We start from the raw sequence: 25,009 nt of genomic DNA, 5'->3' as shown, positions 1-25,009 counted from the left end.
TGAGATAAAATACTTGGAAGTCTGACCGTTTTTATGCTCAGTCTGTGGGTATCAGTGTGTATTCATGGCAGGGACTGGAAAAGACATTCCCTGAACAGATTTTCCTTTCAAAGAACAGCCTCATCTACAGCACTTTTTACAGCTCCGTCTGTCACCTGCAGGGACCGCGATCAGAACTTCCTGACATTTTCCAGGATAACTTCATTTAACATCGACTCACTTAAATGTCACTGCTTCTGAAGGCAGACGAACGAGTTACTGTCACCCCATCCTCACAGAGAGGGTGTGACTTAAATACTACTAAATTCAAGCAAGACAGAATGACTTTCGACACATTATCACACACAGAGATGGTTACATCCACCTAAAGGCCCTCAACTGGGCTCAAATCAGACCAGAGATTGAGGTAAGATGGTTTACATTGTACTAGCACAGTATCAGAAGAGTTGTTGCTTTTTTATGTTTCAGTGTTATAGCATAATAACTAAACTATATAGAGGGAAAACATTCAAACTCTCCTGGGCCTAAAGTGATTTGAAAACAATCTATTACATTGTAACAGGTAATGTGAATGCAGGAAAAAATAATGCTAAGTTGAAATACTTTAAATTAATAGGCTAAAATTTAAATATGAACCTTTTTTTTCTTCTTGCAGATACAATCTCTACATAAATTACATGTATGCATGTTTGTATATATTTAGGTTCAGTTAAGCATCTGGAAGGTCTTAGAAAATCATTGTTCACATTTGCACTTTCTCATCTGTGTGCAATCATGTTATAAGTGTAAATGATGTACACTATTTGGAAAGTTAAGTTGTTCAAAAAAACATTAAAAAGGCAGATAGTACAAATATTTAACAAATATAGTACAAATATTCATTAAAAAGCTAAAAGAGCAGGAAATATTTAGTTTTCATGTAACTAAAAAAAAGATGTCCCCCATTAGACTCTGCATGTACGTGTCAAACGTAAATGGGTTAACTTTTGGAGTAACCATAAAAACACATTGGTTTGAAATTAAAACCAATTAAAAAGAGTTAAAAAAATATTATTAGCATTTTTATTATTATTACTGCATGCATTTAAGGTGCAAGAAAAAAATATATTTTTAGATTATTATTCCTTGATGGTTAAACCACTAATCCACTCATTCTCGTTTGTACATCTCATTCTGCATCCATAAGCATTAATCACTATTAAAACGATACATTAAATGCATTAATAGATTGGTTGTAAGCGTGTCATTGCTTCTTCGCGTCTGCAATTGTGCTCCTCGTGCTTTGTGTATTGCCCTTCTATGTTTAAGCGGACCAGACACACAAACATGTTTCACTACTACACGGCTCCTAAAGGCTGCGACCTTTCGCCCAGATCCGGACTCTCAGTTCAGCGAGTTTACAGTGACACTGCTGACTCCCTCCACACGCCCACCGGAGCCACGCAGGGCACGCACTCCCGCTCCGCCAATCGCGCGCTTATCACGCACTGATCACGCGTCGGCCTTCACACCATTGGTCAAGGTCTCACACACGTTTGTTTTTCATTGGTGGCGTGTTGCCACCCGTCAGACTGTTGTGAATTTTGTTTTCTTTCTTTTTTTTTTCTGGGGATTGTTTTACTCAGCTGCTGGTTAAGGCGAACTGAATTCCGGTGCGAGTCGCGTCACTGAACGGGCGGAGCAGCTCCGTGTCTTTGTTCTGCTCTACTTTTCATTTAGTTATTTTTCATACGTTTTGAGCAAATGTCAACACGTCAGTTTTCTAACATGGAGGAATTATGTGGGGTAAGCCCGGAATATTTAATTATACAATATTTATATTTATGCCATATACATTACTTTATGATTTACTGACACTGGCAGGTTATTGCTGATTGTGTTTAACTGGTAATGGAACTGGGACGCATGACGTCAACTCTCTAATGTTACATTGTAACTATTTATCTCACGAAATGTTACAGTGTATCTAAACATTGTGAAGTTCTGAATACATGCATCCATCACCACCTACGTCTTGAGCTGTCTTGCCCTGAGATAATAAACAAGGCTCTTTTGTAGTATACAAACATTCAGTTTCAGTGGGCACCGTTATTCCTGTTAGCCTCATTTAACCCTCAGTTCGTAGTCTGCAAGAAGTCATTGTTTAACATTTTAATAGTGTTATTTTCCCTTTACATTTTTATGTTTATACTTGTCTGTGTAAATATACTTTTACTTTGCTTGCTTTTTTTTTTTTTATGTTTACATCAGAATTCTGGTGTAATATTCATTAAGTATTTGGTATTCAGTGCTGTCCAAATCACACTTTAAAATGTTAAAGATGCATAAGATAGGTTGTCTTTTGGATCCCACTGTATACCAGTGTATTGCATGCATTACGTAAAGAGTTGAGGCTGGTTGAGATGTCCATACTGCTCACTATATGAAGACTACAGAAGTCAATCAAGTGTACAGCACCTTGCAAACCTGCTGTAAAAAAAAAAAAAAAACATGGATGCTGCTGGCTAATGGTGTTATTTTTCTGAAGAGTAGCGAATAGGAGGGGCTTGAAGTCAGTCAAAGTTTTCCGGCCTCTGGCTGTTCCCGTGTCTGTCAGGGGGTTTCAAGTTTTGCTCACAGCCGTTTCACATGGGCAGCTTGTGAGCATGTCATTGTTTTGGCTTTATTTGGAAGTGGGAGGTGACTTCAATGTAGTGATAGAGGGTCCCCCCAGACGGGCTGTGTTAAAAAGGGCTCCTCTGTTAAACTGTCATACTGCTTCTGGATCCATGAATAGATACAGACAGAGAAAGATTCATTCAGATCCACTCAGCAGCTGAGCTGTATGTGTCAAAACAACCAGAGGGCTTACTTTCACCTGTAACTCATCACGTAACATTCGTATTGTCTTCTTGTGGTTCTTCTCAGGGAGCTCGGATGGAGGTCTGTGAGGATTTTCTGGAAGGGAAAAAGCACATTGAGCACTCTTCATGCAGTGTTCTGGAATACAATGATCTTGAGGCTGCTGAAGCTCTGGTTTATATGAGCTTCTGGAGTCAGATGTCTCCAAAGCCCAATGCCTTCAAACCTCGCCCTCTTACGCCAGCGTCAGACTCTTGCGATTCTCTCTTGCACCCTGAACCGCCGGAGACCCCGAAGGACTTTGTCTCGCTCTCTTCACTGGTAAGTCTTCTTTGGTTGGAATTATCTGCCAGAAGGTAAAATATGTACACTTCAAGCTCTGTTTAATTTGTCAACATTCACTCCGGGGAACCTCACGGTCCTCTGGCGCCACATGGTGTAGCACAAAGCTCTTATCAGAACCTGATTTGTTTGCTGAAATCTTTGGGAGGGTTTTATGACACACTGGACAGGTGGCAGTCTTGAGATAAGCTACATCTGCAACTGAACTTCAGCACTTCTGCTGAGAGATGAACAGACAAAATAGTACAGCTATGATATTACTGAAAAGAGAAGCCAGTCATCCATAAAATATTCCTCAATGAGATTTAGTTGTTTAGCAAAAGAGATTGATTTTTAGGGATTAAAATGTCTGATACCGATAAGCCGATAATTGTGGTGGATAGCCAATTTTTCTATACTTTACAAATAAAAAAGTAAATTAAGTTAAAGATAAAACATTAAAACCAAATTTATATAAATCTGACATCACAAAATCATAATGTACATTATTAAAAATGTATATCAATTCTAAATATAAACAGACAATTAGCATGCACAATTAAATATACAAATCTCAAAATTGCAATTTTTTTTTCATGCTGTAGGCCTAGATTAGAATATTTATAATTTGTGAAAATTTAAGTTTGATTTTAGTTTTTACTTTACTTACTTTCCATTTATCGGTTATTGGCCGTAACATTGCCGTAATCGGTTATTGGCTGCTAAATATTTATGAAAATGTGAAAAAAGTTAATAGTAATTAATTGCATGCACAATTAAAGTAAAATATAATATTGGTCTATATATGTCCAATATTGATACCGATATCGGCAGTTAATGATATAGTACCAAAATTGTTTGCACCACTTAACTCCAAATGTCTTCTTTCCTTGCAGTGCATGACCCCACCACACAGCCCCAGCTTTACCGACACCTCCAGCACCACATCAGTGCCAGCCCCCCCCTCTCCGCTGGCTCTGCTCTGTCCCAGCCTCCCCAGTCCGAGATCTGCATGCCCTACCATGGCCTCCATCACACAGATGCCCTCTTCTGGGCACCCCACAGAGAAGATCACACCCCCACCTTGCAGAGCAATGGCAACCAGCGTAATACGCCACACAGCCGACAGTTCTTTATATCAGAACATTCCACAAGCTGTCCACCCACAAAAGACTGAGAAGGTTCCTTCGTCCCACCAACCTGAGACCGAAACTCCTACAAGAGGCATGTGCCAAAACAGCAGCAAACTGACTTCTAAGGCTTATACGCCCTCCATTACATCATCTCCTCAGTCGCCGCCCCCAAACTCCAGTCCGCCAATCATATGCCAAATGTTCCCAGTGGCCCAACCTGGAGTCATCTCAGCCACGTTTATTCAGAAGCCCAGCCCTGGGGTGAAGTCTATCTTTCCACAGCCGCTCCTGATGGGCTCGCCAGTGCCTCAGGGGACGGTGATGTTCGTGATGCCGCAGTCATCAGTGTCTTCGGCTTCTCAATGCCAACAGACTGTTATGACCCTAGGCAACACTAAGCTCCTGCCTCTGGCTCCCGCACCTGTATACGTGCCTTCGGGACAGAGCAGCGCCACACAGGCCGACTTTTCACGCAGGCGCAACTACGTCTGCAATTTCCCCGGCTGTCGGAAGACCTATTTCAAAAGTTCTCACCTAAAGGCGCATCTCAGAACCCACACAGGTAAATAATGTTAAGCAAATATAAGACTATGTGATGTAATTTTCTAATGTCTAGGTTAAGTAGGTCATCTAACAAGTCTTCTGTCTTCTAGGAGAGAAACCTTTTAGCTGCAACTGGGAAGGATGCGATAAGAAATTTGCTCGATCCGACGAGCTCTCCAGGCATCGGCGAACACACACGGGTGAGAAGAAGTTTGTCTGTCCGGTGTGTGACAGACGGTTTATGCGCAGCGACCACCTCACCAAGCATGCACGGCGACACATGACCACCAAGAAGATCCCATCTTGGCAAACAGAGGTGCGGAACCTCAACAAGATCAGCGCAGCCAAGGCCTTGCCCACTGGCACAGCACTACCGGTCAGCATGTTGCTGCCAGCCTCCAACTGACTCTCTTTGAGACTGAACTCTGGACTCTCACTGATGTTATGCAGGGACTCACTTTATGAGGGCATTGCTGCTGATTCTCTCATGGGCAAAACCTGATTATGCACTGGACTCCTTTCTTCTTTGCTGCACATATTTCGCACTCTGCAGTGGAACATTTCGTTTACTATTGTTTAAGATTTATGCACTCTTTTGCCAAAGTCTTTGTACTATGTTCGTCTTAAAATTTCTTTCTTTTTCTTTGTTTTTGTATACATTTATATGTACATATCTAGTGGAAATGTATGCTAAACTCCACAAAATTAGAGAAAGGAAAATATGTAAAAATGTATATGTGGATAATTATCTACACTGCGATTATCATATAATACTTTTATTTAATACCCTCCCTTTTTTAATTAAACTACGACAATGAAGTGTTTTGTTTTGTGTCATTTTCTTAAGTTACTAAAGAGCTGAAATCTGTAGCAATAGAAAAATTCAACAACTCCTATGTGGTTTTGGGATGGTGTGTTCTGGCTGTACTTCAGTTTTGCTTCTTCTTGGCAGTAAGTGAACTTCCACTCTCACATTGCTGACACACCCATGATGCATCCTCTTCTTGTCAGATTCGAGAGGTCCATGTAATAGATCTTTTGTCTCATGCATCACCACTAATTCATATTTAAGCAGCAAGTTGATACAAGTTGAAGTTGAAGTCATTTTGTTTACCGTCAGCAACATTAAGGTCAGTACAAATGTGCCAAATGAATTGAAGAAAAAATCCCTTAAATATAAACTAGAGACATAGACTTTTATCATTTTGTAAAGAGGCATACTAAGAAATAATAGTTACATTTTTTAAGATGTAACTATTGTTTATTCCTTCAATCACAAGATTTTATTTATGGAAAATATGCAGTGCGCACTCGACTACTGCGTTTAAATGAGGACCAATCGGATTACAAGACAAACTGTGGATGTGGGAGGCGCGACCAATCAGCTTCCTGAACCGTGCCCCACCTCCTGCCTTACTGACCGACTTTCTCCAATCAATCAACTGTCCAGTAATGCAGCAACAGCGACACCGTGTGGTGAATAGCTTAATGTATAGCTTTATCTCGAATGCGTGTGAAGGCGATTTACTGTACAGATAGTGATAGCCCATATTATTAAATTAAATTATAGGCCATATTTACCGCACCCCCCCCCCCTTTTTTACCCTGTTGGGTAAATTTGTTTATCACTCAATCTAAGATTAAGATTAAATATTTTTTTACATAGTAACAAGTCTAGTAAGGAGACATGCCGATTTTGTCTACACCTTACTAAAATGTCAGAAAGAAAGAAGATTATAGACAGCTTTCGGTGTTGACAAAACTAAACTACTTCTAACAGACATTAATTAAATTTAGGAGCCATTTAGTTTTTATGTTGGTTTTACTCTTACTTACAGGGTCTATCTAAAATAAAATAAATTATTTTAAAGAATCGCCAGATTATTTCCAAAGGTAAAATACATAACAGTAGGCTATCTGCACGACTTTCCTTGTGTGCAGCAGTTTGGAGACTATTCAGTCTAGTGAACATACATCAGGGTAGTTTAGGGCAGTTAGGGGGCCTCCATGGAGACACTAAACTGCTGATGTGCATTCCTGTCTTAGACGGCTGGAGGATTTTGCATGGAAATGTGGTCAGGAAATGGAACTAAATTATCCACGCCATATGTTTTTCTCTCTGGCAAGCTGCTTTACAGAATATTATTCTTTAAAAAATGTCAGATGCAAAATATATTTTTATTCCTTTCCTTTTTTATTAGAATAACGACTTAATAAACTGAATAAACTCCATCCTGAACTAGGCATATGCAAACTCTCAGAGAATTACATGCTTCTAAAGCAGTCTTCCTGATAGCATGGACTCAGCTGTAAATGAAATCACTTTAGACAGGCCTGTGTACATGATCAAACATTTCATGCCAAAACATCAGTGGTTAATATAAAAATTATCCATAATACTTTTTGGTGATTTATCAATATTCCTTCTCATGCATATTTTCTCTTTTTCTTAGTCGTCTCAGAAGATTATTCTGGTTGTTAACCAAACTCCCTCTCGATTGTGTTCATGAGGTCCTCTTCTGAAGCATCATACATGATAGGCAAGGCCACAGATGAACCACTAATTCCAGAACCTCTAAATAACAAAAAGAGGATTTTTATGGTTAATAAAGGGGTTTTGCTATTCATTAGACATCTCAAATCAAATGTTAAAAAAATATTATAAAATATACAAGTAAAATACATCAATAGTGCTTTTTCATTATTAATAGAGATCTAAAGTCATCAAATTATACAATGTGTAAAATATACTTTACAGTAATAATACATTTGTTCATTTTAGTTAACATTTACTAACTATAAAAAATACTCCTATAGCATTTCTTAATTTAATGTTAATTCCAAGATTTACTAACGCATTATTAAAATTAGAAGTTGTGTCTGTTTATATTATTTAATAGAGCTAACATGAACTAACAGTGACATTCTGTGTTTTTAGCAACTAACGTTAACAAAGATGCTTTATGCATTAACCATCATTAACTAATGGGACCTTTTCTGAAGTGTTTCCACATCATCAGTATTTATTTTTATTTTAGTTAACCCCTATAATAATAAAAAGAGAGGATTTCACAGTTAATACAGGGATTTTCGTTTTCAGTAGAAATCTAAAGTCAGTCATCAAATGATCAAATGTAGTGTAAAAGTGAAATGCATAAATATTTATTTTTCTTTTTAATTTACATTCCAGACCAGTACTCTCTACCAAGCATGGCACTGGTCTGGACTCAAGCTAACTTTATTGAGTGGAAATGATGTGTGTCACTAAGATCAGATCAATAATTGATGGAATACACTTACGGAGCTGTTGCTGTGCTCTCTGTGTTGTCTTGTTGAGGCCCTACCTGTTCAGAAAGCCATACATAGGTAGCTATTCCTTACTTAATAGCTGTAATAGTTTCTATTAATAATTTATTGCCATTGTCATTGTCAAAAGAAGAAGCCATATCATTTGAATGGGAAAACTAAAAATGAACAGTAGTCCTACCTTTTTATGAATGGAAGTTGGTATGTTCACTGTGTTCATTTCATTGTTGTCACGTGTGCTGAAACTGTAAACGTTGTTGCAGTCTTGGCCTTTGGCGTAGTAGTAAAGCCCTAAAGACTTGGATCCAAACATTGGCATCTTATAAGAAGTCCTGTTCAGTGATATATCAATGTTGTCACACTCAGCGAGGATTCTGCTCACTTCCTCAGCGAGATCCTCGGCTGAGTCCTGTCCCTCACTCTTCCAGTCTGCCTGGACTCTCCTTCTGACGGACACACGCAGATCTGAAGCTTTGCTGTTTGAGGGACCAAACAAATGACTTTCATCCCGGTGAATGCCGCTGTTACTGACGGTTTCCTCTGCCACTGACACAGGTGCGACTTTTTTCATTCTGCTTTTTGAAATGCCCATCTTTCAGATTAAACATTTTCACGCCATCGTTGAGAAATATGCAGATTTCCACATCCCTAGAAGCGCTGACAGACTATTTGAATAGCTGATAAAATAAAATAACAAGGAAAATATACATCTTAAATCCGTAAAGTCATCTATTTGTATTATTATATATAATATTGAATTTGTTGCAAACAGCGATGCAACGAAAAACTACACGCGACACGTCTACCAGTGTTGTGGGTGACGTCGGCATTCATTTGACCAATCAAAACCTTTGTTTACAAGATGTGAGCGTCGCGTCCACCTCTGCCATCTGTCATATGAGTGAACTGGGTATTTAGTTATTTAGAAAGAACAGCTGCGTGACGATACATTTCAAGAATTAAAACATTTTAAAAAAGTCCGTGGATTTTATTGAATCAAACGTATATCTACACCATACATCAATTTTCAAAAATATCATAAAACCTTAACCTTGTGACTTTAACATATTCACCACAGGAAGCGTCTAAAACATAATTGTCATAAGATGTTTTAAAATGACACCCTTGATTTACGTCTAGTGTTCAATGTGATGTGATGTGAAACATGAATGAAAATTATCAGAATCTAAAGCTGCAGTGAAATTTGGCAAGTGTACACTACAACATAATAGATATGATGAATTAAGTTCTAGATAATTTGAGAACACTTTTTGGACTTTGTTCAGTATAAGAAGTTTGGAAGAAGAAGAAAAAATTCAAATACATTTGTAAACTACTTATTTTACGCAAATTATCACAGTGAATTTGAGATTAATTATATATAAAAATATTATATTAGCTGAACAAATACCTTGCAAATAAATACACATACAAACAACAACAACAACAAAAAAATTCAGTAACCAATGGGAAGCACAATCAATGCAATAAGAAATGAATGTCCAATGATACTATAATGCACATGGCTGAATTACATTCTATTTTTATATATTATTTAAAATGCTAACTAGTAGCTACAGTTTAAAAAGTACATTGTAGACACTATAAAGTCAACGACAGTTTATTCATTAACTACTGCACAGCAGTAGGTTATTTAAATTGCTATTAATTCAGCAGAGAGAAGACAAACTGTACAAACTACTATTACTTAGAAGCATCGTCCCGGACGCTTTGAAAAGGGGGGCATAATAAATGCAACACCCCATCCCCCACCCCCGGCCTTTGAATTTAAGCAATAGCAAATACATCATTTCTTTTCACCATTATTGATTAATCATTTAAACTAATTTGGATTCCTTGTTGTGCCTCAGAAATTCCATGGTTACTGTGTAATAGACCAGCAGGTTGTTTGTTGTCATGGTAAGAACGTGGCGAGGCATTCTATTTCCTCAGTCACTGTATGGTACAGCGCTCATGGCTCTGCTCTTCACTGGCAGGGCTGCTGGGGGTCTGGGGTTTTCTTTTGCCTTTACATGGGGCAGCTGAACCGTGATCGATAATGTGCTGCAGTAGGTCTTTACTCTCACTAGGTGGCAGGTTGTAGAAGAAGTACTGCGGCGCCATCTGAATGAACCTGTTACAAGCAAACAGCAAAAGAAACCACATGATTACAAAGCACAGAAATGGTTGAATTGTTTAAATGGTTGAAAGAAAAAGAGTAAATAGCTTGCTAGCCTTAAAGCTTCAGAAAGACATTTTTAATGAAACAAAATAATTTAATTGTAAAATTATAAAACAATAAATAGATAAAAATAATTGATAGGTGGTAAAAGAGGAAAGGAGAGAAGGAAGATATAAAAATATTTTATATAAACAAAGTATAATAGTGGAATGGTGGAATGAACTAAGTCACTTTCTGAAACAAATACAGCTGGAGATGTATTCATTGTGAGTAATAAGTTCTAGACAAAGCAGATGGTCCAGTACGTACTCATGTGCTGAGATCTGAGAGACCGTTCTGATGCAGTTGTTCTCTGACAGCGTGTGCTCATGGTACAGAACCCATTCTGGCAGGTTCTTCTTGTGCATCTCGGTTCCATAGCCAGACAGCGGGTGGATCTGAGCCACATGTTTATGGGTCAGCATGAAGTAATTCCCTGACCCGTCAATGTCCCTCGCCACCTGGAAAACCCCACAGAGATTAAATAATGGAAAATGCATTAGAGCACTAAACACTAAATTTGTAACACCACTGTGCCATTTACTAATCTGCCTTCATCACAGACGTTTACTGCGCCAATGCAATGATTTGAGACAGAATTAGTGCTCCCATTTCCACTATTGTGCATTAACAAAGTGCATTTTGTAAAGAGATTAATCCTCTTTCTAGTTCAGTTTTAGAGAGACTCTGACCTTTGTACATTAGAGAGTTGCTTTAGTACAAAGCACACCAATATCTTACAATTTTCAAAAGTGTTTTCTTTGGTATATGATATAGCCATACCTGCATGAAGAAGCCAGCTAGTAGGGCATGTCTGATGTTCAGGCTGTTGCTTTTAGAGCCAAAGGCAGGTAAAGACACTGGCAGCTCTAGTCGTTTGAGGATTTCTGTTAGCTCAGAGCGTATCGCATCCGCTGTCTGAAGAGCAGACAGACTGAGGAAATGGTCTTCACACCATCCTTCCACATTAGAGTCTGAAATACACATGTGAATGTGATTTCAACACTTTATATATTATAATTGATAGATCTTGTAAGTCAGATCGTGGCATGCACAGCATTGGTTCAGTGTTCGGTAATAGTGCTCGGTAAGTATGCTCAAACTGCTCGTACCCTCCCTCCATACCGCCAAAGATAAATTGTGTTTCAATAAACTCCAGTTACTTGCCAAAGTGGTCCTGTCTGAACTACTGTCTACTGTCTTGTTTCATTCATAGTATGCTCGTGGATTATAGACTTAGGTGGCTTCAATTAATTGCGTTAATGCACAAAAATCACTCACATGGCCCTTCCTTAGCATATTGGTAAGCATTAAAGATGTTAATAAGGGTGAAGTGGTCTCCCTCTGCATGCTGGAACCTCTGATGACACAGTAAGGCCTTCTGTCTCACTTCCACTGGGGGTGTAAGGAAACTGCTTGGAGCTAAATAAAAAAGAGAAAAGGCATTATTATCAATCATTATCAATCATGAATGTACTGTATTTGTAAATGCATTTTTAATAAAGATAATAATTTGGTGTTTTTAATTTTATTTTTATATTTAATATTTCAGTTGAAGGTCACTGTGAGTTGACACAGTTCCAAATATATCTGAGCGGAGCACAGACTTTATGGAAAACGCAGACACATGGTGGTACAGCTGTTGAGTGGATTGTACTGAGACAGGATTACCTGTTAGCATGGCAGCGATGGTCAGCACTTCGCTCACACAGTCAAATTCGCAAGACGCAAGCAAAGTCTTAGCCATCTGTGGCTCCAGGGGAAACTCTGACATGATAATTCCAATCTCGGACAGATTTCCGTCATCATCCAAAGCAGCCAGATAGTCAAGTTCCTCTAAAGCTTGCATCAGGCCTTCTGGATCTATCGTAAGAGTGAATAAATATTTAATATGTATTTGAAAATATGAATAACAGTTTTCCAAGTTTGCTAGTCATCTATTATAGAAAAATAGTACAATTTAATAAAATAATAATAATTTTAAAATAATAATAATGTTTGTACACACACACACACACACACATATATTGATTGGCTAATAAAAAAATCTGACAGTAATAAAATAATAAGTAATAAAATAATTGGTTATAGCTGAAATACTACACTAAAACTGAAATTAATAAATAAATAAAGATAAATAGAAATAAAAAAACAAAAGAAGTTACAAAAGCACATAACAAACTAAAACTTAAACAAAAAATTGAATGAAACCTGAAAATACAAAAAAAATTTAATTTAATATACTATACAATTATATAAATAATACTAAAACAATACTCAACTGACATAAATAAAGTTAATAAACTACATTAAAAATTAACTGTGTGATTTAAAAATAAAAATTGCAGTAAAATAAGAACAAAACATTATTATGAGTTCGTTAAAGCTATAGGTGATTGTAAAAACACCAACTCGTTTTATTACTGGAATAAGTCAACCGAGTATAAATTGTGATCTGCAATGCATTTTTCCTGACAGTGCAGAAAGTAAACAGACAACAAACTCTCACTAATTTGCGGCAGAACAAAAGCACCTCACATATTTGTATAATGAGATAAACAAGTTCATCTAGTTCATCCCACCATGTTGTTTTGAGAGAAATGCTGTTGTCGTAGCTCCACTAATGAAGCTGCCCATCTGACTGGTGTGTGTTATGGAAGCAGGTTATCTCTGGAACAATGAACCCAGTCAGAGTGCTGTCGGCTCAGCTAACATACGGCTCACCACCTCTTAATACCAGCAGTGAGCAGGACAGGCCCATCTGCACCCTTACCGGGAGCCAAGAGAACCTGGCTGATCCCAGCTTTGCTTGCTTATTGTAAACAGCGGACAGTGAATAACCTGTTTGTGTTTAGCTGGTCTGCTCAGATTCGTGTGAGAAATTCTAGGAATAATTTAATGTTATTATCTTCAATATGTGAAAAAATATGCATACAGTACATTCACTGTTTAGAATCAGTGTAGCAACATAGATTACAAAATATTTTATTAGTGGTGCAATAAATCAACTACATTTACACTGAATGTGGATACCAAGCCGTATCTAGAGACTTACTTCTAAATGGATCCTCTTTATTTGGAAGTAAGCACATAGCAACTGTATGTGTGCCTTATAGTGCTGTGTTTTAAGAGACTTGATTGAAATTTAAAGAGAATAGGTATATCATATAAGAATTGTATCTTACCTGGTCTGTCAATAAAGTCACAGTGGCTCAGGCCAGCAATTTCCATGCGCTTCAGGAAGAGCACAGTGGAAGTGATGTCAGACTCAAGAATATGAGGGACGCTCTCAGCAGGAAGTGATGTGTCCTCTTGATACAAACAGAAACACTTGCCTGCCGAAATAAAACATTTCAGGAATATGATTCAGGGCATGCAAACAAATTTAAGAAGCTTTACATTTGTTTATGTTAATCCAGACTGCATTTATTTGGTCAAAATTTCTATAAAATGAATAATATTGTGAAATATTATTACAATTGAAGATTTCTATTTTAAAACATGGTAAAATGAAGATGCACCAAACTTGACCATTTTCGTCTGATACCGATAACTCTTTATATATGAAAGCCGATAAATGATATGTTGTCTGATAAATCTAAATCCAAGTTTGTATATAATTTTTGAGAGCCTGATACAAAAAAGTCATTAAAAACCATTAATGAACATTAATGAAAAAAACATTAAACCACTTCAACATAAATCAAACATAAGGCAGCCTTAAAAATGAAATAAAATAAAGCAAACAAGTCCCAAGGCAACATGACTTACGTAATGTTCAAAATATCATCAAAAATCATGTACCATAGATCAATTAAACTGAATAGACTCCGCACCCACAATAATTCAATTATTTTAATTAAACCATATTGCAATATATACAGTATTTCAAGCAATGAAAAACCATGTTGGCGAACAGTGTGCATCTGAAGTGTCTCTGCAGGAAAAATGCGTTATTTATCGGCTTTAATATATCAGCGAAATGTTCTTATTGGTCCGATAACGATAACATTAAAATTAACATTTATCGGCCGATATCCATATGGTGGGTATCCTGTGATGGGAAAGCTGATTTTTCAGCATCAGTTTGTGTCTTCGCTGAATAAAATATTAAATTTCTTTCAAGAAAAAAAAAAAGAATTCTGATCCCAAACCTTCGAATGTTAATGTGTGTAGAAAAAAAAAAATATATATATTCTTTATAAAAAATAAAAAATATTTTTTTTTTAGAAAACACAAAGTGCTCACCTGTTGGGCCTGCAAGTTGTTTGCGGCTCTCAGCTTGGCTCTTGCTGATAGGACGAATAACAATGGAATTGGCTCTGATTCTAGGATTGTACACCTGTCACAATAAAACATCAATGTTTCATATCCACCAATCAAAATGTATACAGTATATAACACAGAGCTCATAATAAGGACAAGTATCTATGAAGTTCAAAATAAAAACAAAATCACTACATACATATCTTTTTTGCACTCCAGCATCAATCACAAAGCGAATGCTGTGAACGGCCCAGAACAAATCTTCACTGGGGCTGCAGGTGAGGAAGACTCTCCTACTCTTGCTCTCCTCAGAGATCACTGAGGGACTGTCTCCTTGCTCAGGGCACAGAGACACAGGCACCAGCTCGCCATGAGATACTGCAAGATTGGCACCCTCTCTCCGCAAAATGGCATGGGCACATTCAATCTCCTTGAAAAAAAGAAGAGAAAAATATGTTTTTATTACCATGGAAATGGGACCATCTTCTGTTCTATGCAAGACATTTATGTTATGTTACGTTATGTTATGTTATTGAATTTATAAATATAAAAACAGACATAAAGTACTTTTACTTTCTAGCATTTTATGTATTTTATATCTATATCTATCTATCTATCTATCTATCTATCTATCTATCTATCTATCTATCTATCTATCTATCTATCTATCTATCTATCTATATATATAATTACATTATAATTAGCATATTAAAATGCAAATCAGAATCTATTTAATACATCAAATAATATATATATGTAAAGTACTTATGTCTGTTTAACCACATAAACCACAGGAAATTATATATTTTATTAGTATTAGTATTTTATTAGTATTAACAGTATTTATATTATTATTATTATTATATTATATTATATTATATTATATTATATTATATAAGAGGGAAAAAAATTAAATCAACAGGAGCATTGTTAACTCTTTTTGTATGTAATAATACGTCACTGTTCTTCCTTCAATAAAAATAAAACTAATTAAAGAAATTATATTATATTATATAAAGAATGTGATTTATTTGTTCACTTAAAATTATTTTTAAATAATACTTTTAAAATGTCAACAAAATGTAAACAATTACAGAAGTTCACCTATTAATGTTTAAGTGTCTCTTACTTGCTCAGTTGCCAGAAATGTCACAATGTCTCCATGCTTTTGATTCTGATGTATCTCCAGAGCCAGTCTAAGAGCAGAGCAGAGGTAATCCTTCACACCTCCTCTCCCGCTACCGTACACCACCTCGCACGGCTGCGGCCCATCCAGCCGGATCTGAGGAGTGCTTCCATAGTGACGTAGCAGTTTCTCAGCGGAGTGAGGGGCGCTGAGGATGACCAGCCTGAGCTCTGGCCGTGCGAGGAGCACATCTTTGAGCAGCCCGAGGAGCAGGTCTGTGCTGACGGTGCGTTCCTGGGCCTGATCAATGACCACCACGCCACACTGCTCCAAGAGGGGGTCCGACATCATTTCCCGGAGCAACACATCATCAGTGCAGTATCTGCAAAGCAACAGATGTCACTGCAGACTTCTTCAGTCAGCGTCGATTTAATACAAACAAAAATAACGAGCTAAGCGAAGACAAGCAGACATGGTTGGATGGTAATTTACTCTGGGAATAGTCAGTGATTTCCTTAAGGTCAGTGTTTTCATTAAGTCAGACCCTCTCAGCTGTTTTAATCACTGTTCTGGCTCTTTTGTTTGTTCGCCAGACTGACTTACGGCTGCTCTAAAAGCTCTGATGAAGCATATGGGCAGTAAGGAAACACGGCAGCTGCCGTGGAGACCCCCAGACCGAGTCCCCTCAGCCTTTTGTTAGCTTTTATATTGTTTAGATGGACAGGCGCCCCTGAAAAGGGGATGCACGTGTGGTGGTAATGAAGGGGGGAGGGGAAGACTGCAGAATTGAATGGAAAAAAGGTCCAGAAAAAATGACCAAATAATGCTGTGAAGGCTTTACATGCCTAGGGATCATCTACACACCTCAGTACAGTGTCAGGGGAGCAGCAGGTTTGAAGTGGGATGCTGTATCCAACCTCATTGCCGATGTTGACGTCCATCTCATCAGCCACACGCAGGGCCAGTTCCACCGTGCTCTGTTGATGAATCTGAGTGCACACTACCATGCCGTTCTGATACTGCGCAGACAGGCAAAACTCTGCACACCACTGAGGGATCTTAATGAAGATTAACACAGAAAACCACATGCTGTAAGGCTATTCAGAAATAAAATACACACATATAAGACAGTTTCGCTTTCAGTGATAAATTAACCATGAATAGGTTTCATCTGCCCTATACTAGGTGATCTTTTGCATAAAACAATGAGATTAATGATAAAAGATTCAACAAATTCACTATAAAAGTAACTGAAAATCTGTTCAAAACTCAGCCCTAATTCATCCTGAACATGGAATGAGGTTCAAATAAAATATGAATATAGCCTACTTATTTACACCTGATTTTATGATAAACACACTAGGCATATAACATATAAACTCACCTGAGTGCTTTGTCCTGTTTTAGCTGTGCCAGTAACTATCACAATCTGGCTGCTCATCAAACTGGCCATAAACTCGCATTTCGCTCCCCACACAGGCAGAGCTTTTCTTTCTCTTAATAGTTTGTAATATCTTGAAGAAAACGGGAGCCCGTCGAACTGATTTAACTCTAGCAGATCATCCGTATCAATATCTTGAGTTTCGCTGGTTTCAGACGTAGAGTGTAGAAAAGAGGCTTCAGATAGTTTCTCCACATCTGTTGATAGCTCCATCTCCATCGGTACCCTAATGCGCTTCTCTCTTCCGTTGCACAAATAAATCAAAGTGAACAAATCGACCGAAACACGTTCTGTTAGTTTTGTGACATATTTATGGTCGTAAACAGGTTACCTCCTCCAGAAGAGTTTTAGGAACCCGCGCTCAGGAGATACAGACCCTTTGTGTCATCAGTTGTCCCGCTCAGTGAGTGTGCGCTTGTGAGGTCCGATTTGTGGACGAATCATTCTTTTGAATCGGATCTTTTTACTGAATCGAGAACCGGCCGTGGTAGTTAAAAAGCAGATGGTGAATAGCAGAAATGTTGATTGAATTGACAGTTTTATCAAGATATGAAACTGAGTTGATTTTAATAAATTGTTAAGACATGCAAATGTTTTAAACAAGGAATGCAAATTAATTAGTAGAATTGTTTGTTGTAGATTTTTAGGTTTTACAGGTTCAGGTTTAATCAGATGAATCAAAACCGCAACAAACTGAATGTGGAAAAAAATAAAAAAAAGAAGAAAAAAAGGAACAGCCTTTATTTAATAATCTACATTCGAAGGATCTCAACCAGAGGGTCATAAGTGAATGTCCAGGGGGCCTCAAGATGACTTAAAATTATTTACATTTTAAAAATTAAAGTTATTTCTAGAGCTGAAACAGGTTTTAACTAATAAATTCTTAAAACAACAGGATATTTTTTTGATGGTATGCGTACATTTTCTTTCTGGTTATGCAAGTTCTAAAATAATTTAGAAACTGTGACGAGGTAAAACAATCGCTTTCGATCCGGTTCTTTGAGTGAATTGTTCGAAAGAACCGATTCGCACGTCTCGTCATTAGCGCACTGAATCACCGCTCAGACTCGCAGGCAGAGATTCCGAGCGGTCATGTGGTCATTTAATCCCATCACAAAAGAGCCCAAGCTGATGAAAGTGACTAAAGGGTAAAACAAGGATTATGTCTCAATCACCATACATCGCTCTCATGTTAAAACAAGACTAATATAAATATATTTAGGAAACTCGTGTTTTATGTAACTAAAATTAAATGGTCCAAAGATTGTGCGCAATTCTGCACCAGTGCTGTCACCATGACAACGTTAATGCTCGCACGGTCAGATGTGCGCGCGAGAGAAGAGTGAGGCAACAAACTAACATTTCTCTACAGTACACTACAAGGAGACTGACCGAGATGAACCCAGGTAGATATTTGATTTGTGTTAACTAGTAGGCAGCCTGTTTGATGTTTGATAGAAAGGTTTTTAAAAATGTAAGAAAAACGTTATTCAAAACAATACCACTATTGCAACATAGTTTTATAATGCAGTCTTCGATTAACATGGTAACACAGTCAGCAAAAACTTTTTTTATGTTTCGGTGACTCTTTAATTTGAGGACCATGTCTGATAATTAACTAAAAACTACGACTTTTGCCTCAATAAACTCTCAGTTTGCCGCGTCGTAGTTAAGTTTTGGTATGGGGTAGAATTAAGGGATATAAAAATATGATCTTGCAGGATAAGGCATTATTATATAGGCTTTATTAGTTCTAATAAACAGACAATATGCTTGTAGTAATGCTAATATACAAATATAAATAAGTATAATATTTTATTACCTTATAAAGAGCTGCATTTTATTCATTATTTAACAAATCAATATAGCCTATTTATTTTTGAAAATAATGTTATGTTTCCAGCCCGTTTTAGGAGAAAAGAAAAAAAGTCTAAAAGTTTTCTTCAGCAACAGAGATTAAAAAGTAATGGGTAAACTTTTAACTTAATCATTAATCCAGAAACAATCTTTTGTGGTTAGTTATTCTGGGTGTATTGTTATGTGATATTCATGACCTTTATTAAGATGAAACCAATAGGCTGCAGTTTACCCATAAGTCACACCTGAATAGCAAGATCATACCATGGACGCTGCTGTATCAGATAACTGCATATTAACCATAGATTGGTTTAGGTTTCAACCCTTGTCAAAAACACGCATACAAAAAATAATATAACTGTGTTGCATATTACTGCAAGGCGAAATACTGTATATAAAAAAATTCACATTAATCCTACAACTTTATTAACAATGTGCATGATATTAAGAATCTGCCATGTATTTTTCTCAATCTCTCCAGGAAAATATCCAGAGCTTACTCTTGTGATTAAGAAGGTCACTCACCACAGTATTGAGCTGAGTTGGATGAATGAAGAGAATAAACCTCGAAATGGCCCTCCTGAACGCTGGACACGCTTCTCTGTGGAGCAGATGGACCCCAAAACACACACATACAGCACCGTATACATGTCAGTTTTCTCTGTTTGACGGTGAAGATCATTTCTGTGAATATAAAAGTTATTACAACATGTTCAAAACTGGCCTTTTAGCAACAGTGCATGTAATAATAATGTATTGGTGTTTTATCACAGAGGGTACAGCACTCATCATCTTGTAGAGGGCTTGGAGTCCAGCACCTCCTATAATTTTAGGCTGAGGGTCACCAGAGCCTCAGGGGAGTGCATCCTCAGCCCCGTGGTCTCTGTCTTCACCGCCCGTAGGATATTTTACTGTACCTCCAGTCAAAGCCTTGGTCTAAAAAACCTAGAAAATCTCATGCTTCTCTCTGCTGTTATTGGTAGAAACACAAACCTTTAGGAATTCATTCACACAAAATGTACACAGTAGTTCAAAAGTTTTTTTCAGCATAGATGCATGTAAATGATCAAAAGTGACAGTAAAGACTTCTAGATTTTGAGTTCTAGTAAATTGTGTACTTTGAAATTTACATTCATCAAAGAATACTAAAAAATTATCACAGTTTCCAGAAACCTATAAAGCACCACAACTGTTTTCAACATCGATAAAAATAAGAAATGTTTATTGAGCAAATCAGCAAATTAAAATGATTTCTGAACGATCATGTGACACTGGAGACTGTAGTAATAGCTTCTTTGCCATCACAGGAATATATTACATATTTTAAATAGAAAATTATTATTTTAAATTGTAATAACATTTCACAATTTTAAAGTTTTTACTGTTTTATGATCAATTAAATACAACCTAGCTAAGTGGGACTTTCAAAGGTGTTAAAATCCTTACTGACCCTAAACATTTGGATAGTAGTGCATTTGTTTCATGTTTTATAACGTTTTGATGGTTTGTCCACAGGAGAGCCGTTCAGTGGGAAGAACCTCCACCAGGCCGTGAACAGGGAGGATGAGGATGAGCTGACCACAGTTCTGCAGTCAGGGTAAGACCACACACACACTTCACCGTCACTTCAATCTTCTCCAGCCTTTCTTCATTCTGTGGTACAGGGTGATTCATGATGACAATATTTTAACCTTTATGTGAAATATCCTCTTAAATGCCAGTTCACACATTATTCATAACCCCTCTCATGTAATTCCTCTTCTAGAATGGTCGACGTGGATGTTTATGACAAAATGGGGTTCACCCCTCTCATGGTGGCAGCACAGAAAGGTTTCACCAGGTAAACATATTCTGATGTTATTCATTTAAACCCAAAGCTGGTGTACAGAGAGATGAATTCACAGCAAGCTACTGAATCCCACATCAGTCTATGTTTAGTTATTGCCATGTGATAAAGAGTAAACTCGTTGAAATATAGTAATGTATTTTTAATAATGATCAGCATCGTTTTTTGTAGCTTAGTGGACATTTTAATGAAGCATGGAGCTGATATTAACAAGAGAGACAGCACTGGAAAAGACTGGTAAGCCTGCATATGCATTTTCAATGCAGTTTAATTTTATAATGATTCATGTTTTCAAATATGTATTTTCATCTATGCACGTGTTTTATCAGTCTAATGCAGGCTTGTTTCGCTGGTCACCTGAACACAGTGAAGTATCTGCGTAACTGCGGCTCCACATGGCAGTCCCGAGACACGGATGGCTGCACGCCGCTCCACTGGGCTGTGGATGGAGGACACCTGCCTGTCATTAAATATATGATCCAAGATGGTTGTGAGGTCCGAGGTCCATTTTTCAACCATTTAAATGTGTGCAAATGAATATTTGTTGACAATTTACTCCACCACAGGCCCTCAAGGTGAGATTGTTTCTAAAGAACAGATTTGGAGAAATTTAGAATCACTTGCTCACCAGTGGATCCTCTGCAATGAATTTGAATGGCTGCCTTTAGAATGAGTCCAAACAGCCGATAAAACATCACAATAATCCACAAGTAACCCGGACGACTCCAGTCCATCAATTAACATCTTGTGAGGCAAAAATCTGTGCGTTTGTTAGAAACAAATCTGTCATTAAGGCATTTTAACTTTAAACTGATGCCCCATCATAATGCTTCATCCAGTGAAAAATTCTTTACCCTGTTGTCTTTTCACATCAAAATCCATTGTTTTTACTTGTAAAAAGTGCTTGATCTGTGCACATTTCTCTCCTGATTTAGATAAGATCACTTTCTCCTTGGAGAAAATAATATTATGGATAGCGGACTCATATTTCAGCTGGAAGCAATTTGAAGTTGTTTTTATCACGGGGTGTTGATGGTGCAGTGGATAAGACACATGCCTTCGGTGTGAGAGACACGGGTTCGAATCCACTGTGAGACACCAATGTGTCCCTGAGCAAGACACTTAACCCCTAGTTGCTTCAGAGGCATGTGACCTCTGACATATATAGCAATTGTAAGTCGCTTTGGATAAAAAGCATCAGCTAAATGAATAATTTAATATTACAAAGACGCAATTTTTCAATTTTGGGTGAATTATTCCTATGAAGGTATTTCATATGATCAGAAATATGAAGTAACCGAACTTCATAATACCGTTTGTGGCCCATTACTTTGTCAAATGGTGTGCTTGACCCTGTATTGTCAGTTTAAAGCATGTGTTCTTGTACTCTGACAGGTGGATGTGATAGATAAAGTGTCTCTCTGGACTCCTCTCATGCGTGTGTCAGCCATTGGTGGAAACGCTGCGGTCGCCTCCATCCTCCTCCAGGCTGGAGCTGATGTAAACGTCCGTGACAAAGCTGGCAAGACACCACTAATGGTATTCATCATCAAAACATCCACTAAAATTGTCGGGGACAAGATGGATGGCACCATTGGAGTTCTTGGTTATCATTTTTCAGGTCGCTGTGCTGAATAACCATGTAGAGCTGGTGAAACTTCTGCTTGACAGTGGGGCAGATCACCACATGAAGAATGAGGTAACAGATTATGGTCATGATGATATTCATAATGCATAAATGATTAAACAATACGAGTAGTGTAATCCATTTTTTTTGCCACAGGGAAACTAATAACACTTCTCATAAAATGATATTTACACCCTAATGTAGTATGGAGCAGGTGCCGCGGATATGGCAAAAGCATTTGGGAGACAGGTAACCTGACAAACTATACATGAGCAAATTAATATTTTGTAGCTTGGAACAAAAAGACAATTTCTGTTTCAGAGCATCATAAACTTGCTGGATAATATAAGCTTGGAAGATTCAAATCGACTGACATCAGCAGGACAGTTCTGTTATGGAGACAAGAAATGATCTTTCATATTTTACACATTACATTAAAGCCTTAAGTTATTAAAAACAACTTTTATGTCTCTGTAGTGTAAAATAAAATGATCTTGAATTCACGATAGTAAAATCCTCGTTTATTGATCTTGTTCAAGTCCTTACATTATCAGTATCCAGTTATATTTTTTGAAGGCATTCACAGTTCCCTTTTAATATCCTAATTCATAGAAATGAAAATGGACTTTGTTGATTATAAAATTGTTACATAATGAATTCAACACCCAGTGCAAAAACTGAGCAATCATCTTTGACCACAGATAAAAAAAAAAGAAAAAAAAAGAAGTGAGTATTTAACACATCCACATGAGTGCATATAAAAAGGTGAAATGTACATACATTGTTGTAAATAGGTAAACAAGAACATAAAGAAAACACACAGGCTTGGCTTGAATGAAACACTGTGACAGCTGGGTTTGTTATACTCCCAAAGCAACAACGCTGGAATATTATGTGGAAACACTGAAGTGTAATTTCCCTCAGGGTGAAGTACCAAGCAGAACAACAATCTCATAAGTTTATGAATAACAGTGAGCCCAGCTGTGCATAAAGGAAGGATCCATTTATTTTCTGTTATGGGCAAGAAGGAACCACTTGTGTAAAATTGCCATAGTTGTGGCGACACACACCAGCAGTAATATTTACTACATCCTGTGTACTTTACATCATCTTGATGTTTAACACTTTTGTGAAAAGGTTATGAAAAATTACTATTTGCCTAAAGATTTTTTTCTGAAAGTATCTTATAAAGTTAGTGTTCCTGTAGCTAAATTGGTAGCTCAAGGTTGGGGGTTCGATTCCCCGGGAACACATGATAGGTAAAAATTGATAGCCTGAATGCACTGTATGTCGCTTTGGATGAAAGCATCTGCTGAATGCATACATTTAATTTAATTTAATTTAAATTTATAAAGCTGCATTTATTTGATCAAAAATACAGTAAAAATGTGTAATATCATGGAATATTATTACAATCTAAAATAACCATCTTCTGTTTTAATATATTTTAAATGTAAAGCTGAATTTTCAGCATCATTATTCCAGTCTTCAGTGTTTGTGTATTTTTTGATGAAGAAAAAGTTCAAAAGGACAGCATTTACAGTATTGTTCAAAATAATAGCAGTACAATGTGACTAACCAGAATAATCAAGGTTTTTCGTATATTTTTTTATTGCTACGTGGCAAACAAGTTACCAGTAGGTTCAGTAGATTCTCAGAAAACAAATGAGACCCAGCATTCATGATATGCACGCTCTTAAGGCTGTGCAATTGGGCAATTAGTTGAATTAGTTGAAAGGGGTGTGTTCAAAAAAATAGCAGTGTGGCATTCAATCACTGAGGTCATCAATTTTGTGAAGAAACAGGTGTGAATCAGGTGGCCCCTATTTAAGGATGAAGCCAACACTTGTTGAACATGCATTTGAAAGCCGAGGAAAATGGGTCGTTCAAGACATTGTTCAGAAGAACAGCGTACTTTGATTAAAAAGTTGATTAGAGAGGGGAAAACCTATAAAGAGGTGCAAAAAATGATAGGCTGTTCAGCTAAAATGATCTCCAATGCCTTAAAATGGAGAGCAAAACCAGAGAGACGTGGAAGAAAACGGAAGACAACCATCAAAATGGATAGAAGAATAACCAGAATGGCAAAGGCTCAGCCAATGATCACCTCCAGGATGATCAAAGACAGTCTGGAGTTACCTGTAAGTACTGTGACAGTTAGAAGACGTCTGTGTGAAGCTAATCTATTTTCAAGAATCCCCCGCAAAGTCCCTCTGTTAAAAAAAAGGCATGTGCAGAAGAGGTTACAATTTGCCAAAGAACACATCAACTGGCCTAAAGAGAAATGGAGGAACATTTTGTGGACTGATGAGAGTAAAATTGTTCTTTTTGGGTCCAAGGGCCACAGGCAGTTTGTGAGACGACCCCCAAACTCTGAATTCAAGCCACAGTACACAGTGAAGACAGTGAAGCATGGAGGTGCCAGCATCATGATATGGGCATGTTTCTCCTACTATGGTGTTGGGCCTATTTATCGCATAC

At 37.4% G+C, this 25,009-nt stretch overlaps 3 protein-coding genes across 7 annotated transcripts; 2 read left to right on the top strand and 1 right to left on the bottom strand.

The window, feature by feature from the left end:
• Positions 1-282: 282 nt before the first annotated feature.
• Positions 283-5,657, top strand: LOC113117358 (Krueppel-like factor 11). Of its 3 annotated transcripts, none has more exons than XM_026285979.1 (4): positions 283-406; positions 2,908-3,162; positions 4,059-4,857; positions 4,949-5,657. In XM_026285979.1, exons 2-4 carry the CDS (start codon positions 2,917-2,919, stop codon positions 5,242-5,244), a joined length of 1,341 nt encoding a protein of 446 aa, XP_026141764.1. In that variant the 5' UTR covers positions 283-406; positions 2,908-2,916; the 3' UTR covers positions 5,245-5,657. The 3 variants fall into 3 exon arrangements, with proteins under 3 accessions (XP_026141764.1, XP_026141763.1, XP_026141765.1); XM_026285978.1 differs by lacking the exon at positions 283-406 and adding an exon at positions 1,605-1,785; XM_026285980.1 differs by lacking the exon at positions 283-406 and adding an exon at positions 2,293-2,822.
• A 3,472-nt stretch (positions 5,658-9,129) lies between these two features.
• On the bottom strand, positions 9,130-17,655 carry LOC113117353 (putative pre-mRNA-splicing factor ATP-dependent RNA helicase DHX32). 2 transcript variants are annotated; one of them, XM_026285972.1, is made up of 12 exons: positions 17,530-17,655; positions 17,142-17,439; positions 16,622-16,815; positions 15,761-16,139; positions 14,831-15,061; positions 14,614-14,707; positions 13,551-13,700; positions 12,037-12,228; positions 11,647-11,787; positions 11,149-11,339; positions 10,636-10,826; positions 9,130-10,278 (listed from the first exon to the last, which is right to left on the bottom strand). In XM_026285972.1, the coding sequence occupies exons 2-12, from the start codon at positions 17,415-17,417 to the stop codon at positions 10,098-10,100; spliced, it is 2,220 nt and encodes a 739-aa protein (XP_026141757.1). In that variant the 5' UTR covers positions 17,418-17,439; positions 17,530-17,655; the 3' UTR covers positions 9,130-10,097. The 2 variants fall into 2 exon arrangements, with proteins under 2 accessions (XP_026141757.1, XP_026141756.1); XM_026285971.1 differs by having other exon boundaries at positions 17,142-17,655.
• Positions 17,656-18,464: 809 nt separating this feature from the next.
• Positions 18,465-23,075, top strand: LOC113117364 (fibronectin type 3 and ankyrin repeat domains protein 1-like). Of its 2 annotated transcripts, XM_026285986.1 has the most exons (11): positions 18,465-18,604; positions 19,537-19,705; positions 19,829-19,953; positions 20,571-20,652; positions 20,821-20,895; positions 21,073-21,138; positions 21,231-21,396; positions 22,297-22,440; positions 22,523-22,600; positions 22,733-22,777; positions 22,850-23,075. In XM_026285986.1, exons 1-11 carry the CDS (start codon positions 18,595-18,597, stop codon positions 22,937-22,939), a joined length of 1,050 nt encoding a protein of 349 aa, XP_026141771.1. In that variant the 5' UTR covers positions 18,465-18,594; the 3' UTR covers positions 22,940-23,075. The 2 variants fall into 2 exon arrangements, with proteins under 2 accessions (XP_026141771.1, XP_026141772.1); XM_026285987.1 differs by lacking the exons at positions 22,733-22,777; positions 22,850-23,075 and adding an exon at positions 22,685-22,708 and having other exon boundaries at positions 18,467-18,604.
• The last annotated feature ends 1,934 nt before the right edge of the window (positions 23,076-25,009 follow it).

The sequence above is a fragment of the Carassius auratus genome, chromosome 17, assembly GCF_003368295.1.
Source record: "Carassius auratus strain Wakin chromosome 17, ASM336829v1, whole genome shotgun sequence".
Taxonomy (NCBI): Eukaryota; Metazoa; Chordata; class Actinopteri; order Cypriniformes; family Cyprinidae; genus Carassius; species Carassius auratus.
The sequence above is the reverse complement of the archived record's forward strand: the minus strand, read 5'-3'. Positions and strand labels throughout refer to the sequence as shown.